General features: G+C 33.9%; 1 protein-coding gene across 1 annotated transcript; it reads left to right on the forward strand.

Moving 5' to 3' along the window:
- The first annotated feature begins 294 nt into the window (after positions 1–294).
- LOC148194400 (uncharacterized) lies at positions 295–1,373 on the forward strand. The gene is made up of 2 exons (XM_088097217.1): positions 295–757; positions 837–1,373. Exons 1-2 carry the CDS (start codon positions 644–646, stop codon positions 1,371–1,373), a joined length of 651 nt encoding a protein of 216 aa, XP_087953343.1. The 5' UTR covers positions 295–643.
- Positions 1,374–6,045: the final 4,672 nt, after the last annotated feature.

The raw sequence follows: 6,045 nt of genomic DNA on the forward strand, positions 1-6,045 counted from the left end.
AAGGGTAAGTTTATAATCTGTTGATATTGATTGATGTTTAAACCATATTGTAATTGAAATGACTTTGGTTATGCAGGTTTATTCCATCTAGGGTTGCTTCCCAGGCCATCACACGTTCAATTAAGCAGCAGTTTTTAACTCCATGGCCTACTTGGGGAGCAATACCTCACGACGACAGAAAGCCATTCTGGGAGCGTTTTCAGGTGACCAATCCACTAAACTAATTGTCCGTCTTATTTTAGTATGTTCTGTAATCAATGTTTGTTCTCTTTAATGTTACAGATGAAGGTGCAGTGGAAACCTGAACATGAAACTCAGATACACAGAAATTTCCACATGAAAGCATCTCATCGGCTCTCAGAGATGTTTAGGGATGCCCGGAATGCAGGACAGCGCCCTAACTGGCTGGGTGAGCACATTTGGAACTCTTTACTGGCCCATTGGAATACAGTAGAGTTCCGCAATAAGTGTGCCAAAGCCCAGCGGAACAGAGCGTCTGAAAGGGGTGGCACCCTGCATACTGGTGGGTCGATCACCATTCATGAGCATGCCATTCGTATGGTATAATCTCATTACATAACTTTTTCTTTCATAAATAAGTTATGTATATTGTATTTCATATGTACGCTTGTAATTCTTAATTATGTTACAGGCACAGGCTCTAGGACGGGCGGTGCATGTTGATGAGGTCTTTGCACAGACTCATGTTCGGAAGGGAACTAATCAATTTGTTGATGAAAGATCTCGGAAGACTCATGTAAGCAAATAACACTATTACTAATTGTTCATTTATGTTATACTATCGTTCCCTGACATTGCTTTTAATGTTTCAACAGGAAGACTTTTCTACGAGACTTTCACAGGTTAGATCTGAACATGAGTCAGCTCCTACACCGGATGATGCCAGTAATGCAGATGATGACATCCGTAGGACGCAGTGCTGGATCGACACCGTTGGTGGGAAGAAAAAGGGACGAGTGTATGGTGCGGGACAGCTTGCAGCAAACTATACAGCATCCAGAGGAGGTACTCTGAAGCACCAGCCTTCTTCTTCCACCAGTACTGCTGCTGAAGAGGTTGTTCAACTCAGGCAGGAACTCCAGCAACGTGACCAGGAGCTCACTGATCTCAGAGCAGAGTTTACAAATTTTAAGGCCCTGGTCATGACTGTCTTGCCTCAAACCTCACAGGACTTACAAAATATCCCTCCCACCCAATCACGACCGTCCTCATCACCTGCTGCCACTCAGCAGCCCACTTCAGTCCAACCCTCATCAGTCCAACCCTCATCAGTCCAACCCACACCAGTTCAGCCATCAATAGAGGAGCAGGATGATGAAAATCATTCTGATGATAGTTATGTACATTATTAGGTTTCATTTTCTTATTACTTGTTAGACAAACATTTGGATATTAGAACATTTTGAGTTGATATCATTTCAGTGTTACTTCGATCTATTTTCAGACTTTGGATGTTAGAACATCCTTTTGTTACATTGTTTAATATTTGAACTATAATTACATAATCTATACATTAATGGATGTTCTATCGATTAATTGATGTTCAATGGATATTGATAATTGATTGCATCTTTGAGATGCACATTATGCATGTTTGTATGTGCTTGAAAACTGATATGCAGGTCTGTTTGTAATTGGAATTTGATATACACGTGTGGGTTGCACAGGAATCAGATTTCTCTGAAACCTGCTCTGCATTTTACCGAAGGCTTTTGCCCTTCGGTAAATGCCCAAAGCAGGTCATTACCGAAGGCTTTTGCCCTTCGGTAAATACCCTCGAATGGCCATTACCGAGGGCTTCTGCCCTTCGGTAATTACCGAGGGCTTCTGCCCTTCGGTAATTACCGAAGGCTTTTGCCCTTCGGTAATTACCGAGGGCTTTTGGCCTTCGGTAATTACCGAAGGCTTTTGGCCCTCGGTAATTACCGAAGGGCAAAAGCCCTCGGTAATTGTTAGCGACAAGAGATTTACCGAAGGATTTTTGGCCGTCGATAAGCCTTCGATAAACACCCATTATCGACGGCCTTTGGCATTTTCCGAGGGCTTCTGGCCTTCGGTAATACCCTACTTTTTTGTAGTGCTAGTTGAGGAAGGAAGGGTAGTTTTTGAGTCTGATGAAATCTCTTCATGGGGTCGATCCAGATCGCCGCCATTTTTTCTTGCATGATGGATCTTTTATGCCGCGCAGGACTTCTCTATGAAGCTGAAGAGTTGCTTCTATAGGCACCAGGAAAAAGAGACTGCTTTATGTGGAGCTCTTTGCTTAGAAGTTGTAGGGTCCACAAGAATGAAGAGATTGGAACAAGAGCAGCACAAGTCTTACTCGAGCCTGAAGCACTGCAATTTTCAAATAATCCTTTACAAGGTGTTCTTTAATTTTTGCCTTGGGTTCTTCAATTCTTGCTTTCAAAAGCCATCACCCATGAAAGTATAATCTAGAAGATGAAGAAAACAGAAAAAAGGGTTTAATCACTTCTTGGATTCAAACACTACTCATGAAAAAATCACATCTACCCACTCAAACACCATACAGGATGCTAAAGAACAAAAAAAATTAGGAAAAAAGAAAAGAGAATACAACGTTCACAAAGTTAAACCTAATAATAAACCTAAGGATAATATGATACCCGACCCCGACCCGTTAAGAAGCTGGTATTAAATAATCCGCTGACTGCTACCCGCGGGTATCAATTACTCGCAGCAGATTTTACCCGCGGATACCCGCGGACACAGGTTTTTTTGCCAACCCTACACATGACACTCTAGGAGTGAAGAGTTTTTCTAAAATTTAGAGTGTCACATGTCAAGTTCTCTTTCACCAAGATAGGATTTTTAAGTTTTGGTGCAAGATAGCATTTTAGGGTTTTGGTCTACTTTGGAGACCTTCATCTGTAAATAGAGGTGTTTATCCCCTTGTAAACCGACTTTGAGAATTATAATGTTATGCTGCCAAAATATTTGTGCAACCATATCTTACATCAAGCCAATGCTAGAGCAATCTATGTGGTCTCCTCTAGCCACCCTTCAAACACGACAAAATAGGAAAAAAAGTAAGTTCAGAATCACGTTTCATGTTTCCATTAGTTCATTGAGTCAGAACTATCTAAAGAAAATTGTTTGCAACATTTAAGCATAGTTTGGGTTCTAATGGCTTCCAATTAGACCAAAAATCTTATGCAGATCTTCATCGTCAATCAACCAATGAAAGCAGGTAAAATTGACTTTTGAATAGAAAAAATTATGCAAATTTTTGTGCTAAATAATTTTAATACAAACAAATAGTTAAACAATTAAAAATACCCCAATTAGGTGAGTACATAACATGCAAATGCTATAATAGTTTGGAAGAGTTACATTACATCATGCCAATGCTATAATAATTTAGGTACAATTGTATAAGTGATATGCTGTCGTTGACGCGATAAAATTAATACTACTAAACTGTAACAACTTTAGTATTACTAAAATAGTAGCCAACAAAATAGAAAAGATAAATTCAACTCTAAATCGTCTTCCAACGAACACGGAATTGATTCTTAACAAATTAGTTCTTATAAAAATTATACAAAAGGGTTAGTAAAATAATAAAGACGATAAAGATAAAGAAAAGATTAAAAAGAACGAAGTAACAAAAGATGGAAAAAAAAGAAATTTATAAAGAGATTTAAAAAGATAAAAAAAACAATGATAAAGAAAATAGGTTGATTTCACTGCTTTTTCAAATAAGATTCATCTTTGGTTATCTACATATTATAGTTCAATCAATTATTATCTTAGATTTCCAAATTAATCAATGTAAATTCTCAATTAATTTGTTGGCATTCTTACTCTTAACCAAAGTACATTCTCAATTAAAAGCAAGAACTTTGTAGATTATTCATAGTAAATTTAACCAAAGTACACTCTCAATTAAATAATACTATGCCTAATCATGTATATTCTTTTACCTCTTATATCAAGTAAAAAACTAATTAACCAAAAGTACATTCTTGATTAATTCTTGTTAAAGTTTTTACCACTAATCAAAGTACATTATCAATTATTGGCAAAAACTCATTCAATGGGAACTAGGAGTGATTTAGAATACCCGGACTAGTCAAGATTCACTAGGGGACCAAAAGTGGTAATAATACTTGCAACCAGGAATGGGTTAAACTCAGTTGTAATCTTGGATAAGATTAATGGAACCTCTCAAGAGTTCTTGAAGGAGACTAGACGCAGTTGAAGTTGAATGAACCAATATAAAAACACTTATGTTATTTTCTCTTTCTTTGAATCATTTTCCTAAAAAGCTTCATTGAAAATACAATCGTCTAACAACTATAGCAAATAGTCTAACCCCTGCTATTCTCAATTAAATATTAGTATTCCTAATCAATTATATTCTTTTACCTCTTATATCATGTAAAAAGATAATTAACCAAAGTACATTATTGATTAATTCTTGTTAAAGTTTTCACCTTTAACCAAAGTACATTTTCAATAATTGGCAAAAACTCATTCAATCAGATAAAAGTTTCTAACTTTAATCAAAATAAATTCTCAATTAAAATTAAAAACCCTTGAACTCATATAATTGGTATGTTATGTAGATTTAACACCATGCTAACTTGCTACAATGTAAAAATAATTAATTTTACTTGATTAAGAAGCAAAAGACTGATAAAAATAAATCACAACAAGAATCAAAATAGCAAACAAATTTATTCATCTAACCTCAACATTCAGTTAAGAAATTACAACAGAATAAATCTCAAAGGCTTAACATTTCATGGAATGTTGAAATAACATAAAAATAGAAGATAGGATAGAGAACACGAGAGAAGAGAGAGACATCCCCCAAAGGGTTCCTCAGCTCTCCTAATATGTTTTCTTAAGTTTCTTTATATAAAAACCGAATTGGACTTTGTTTTGGGCTTTTATGTTATTATAATATTCTTTCTTATAGTGTAATATCCTCTAATTATCTTATAAATAATTCAATATCTTCAAGATAAATTTTATTGTTGTGGAGATCTAAAAGTATTTGAGAAGATATTTATTAGATTAAAATAGATTTGGCAAATAATATATTTTGATATTTACTTATATAGTTAAATAAGGTAATTATTTACCAATATCAAATAAAATATCTTTAAAATATATTTTTCTCAAATTATCTTTTATCATAAACATTTATCAATTATCAAAGCTCTTTGAGTAAAAAAAATAGAGAAAATTGCAAAATTCAATTTTTGTTGTTTGTTCCCTCTTCCTTTTTAGTCAAATTTTTTCACTTTTTGATCTTTTTATTGTCTTCTTCATACAATGTTTGACTTTACTTCTTGTTATTTTGATTATTTTTTATTCTTTGATTAATTTTAAGGTGTCATCAAAGTTTAACCAATTTATTTCCACATCTCTATTAGTTCAACTTAGTTGCAGCGCACTAGCACATATCAAAATATCAAAAAAAAACATTTATGGAAGTAAAAAACTATTTTTATCATGTTTTTTATCTCATACTCATTAAACCCAATCATAAAAAATACTAATTAAAATATTATTTTAAAGTACAAAAATGAGTTAAGAATGAAGGTTAAATGAGGGCATATTTATTACCCCTTCGGCAAAAAGCTCAGCGAGGATATGGATGCTTCCCCTCGTCTGAGTGGGGAAAGGTTGTGGATGATTTAACTTCGAACTACAAGCTGAACAGTAGGTGAAACTGACTGCTAGATCCTCAAAAAAAATTCTTAAAGTTAACGGTGATGACATCTTGGTCTGAAAGTAACATCTATATTTATGTACCTTCTTCTGTATTAATATATATATATATATATATATATATATATATATATATATATATATATATATATATATATATATATATATATATATTATTTTAATAATTCAAAACTAATATTTTACATCATTAACTAGTCGACATCATCGTATCATATTTTAAGAAAGTTTCTCATCAGAATGTAATAGTCGACAACTACTATTTTCACATAACAATTAGTGTAAAATATCTTCATTTTA

Source organism: Vigna umbellata, chromosome 8 (genome assembly GCF_029865625.1).
Source record: "Vigna umbellata cultivar VRB3 chromosome 8, Vumbellata_1.0, whole genome shotgun sequence".
Taxonomy (NCBI): Eukaryota; Viridiplantae; Streptophyta; class Magnoliopsida; order Fabales; family Fabaceae; genus Vigna; species Vigna umbellata.

Excerpts from the sequence above, each read along its gene's own strand:
- LOC148194400 (XM_088097217.1), top strand. The coding sequence starts at position 644 with ATGTTACAGGCACAGGCTCTAGGACGGGCGGTGCATGTTGATGAGGTC. Across the intron at positions 758-836 it reads AAAGATCTCGGAAGACTCAT|GAAGACTTTTCTACGAGACT; the intron begins GTAAGCAAATAA and ends ATGTTTCAACAG.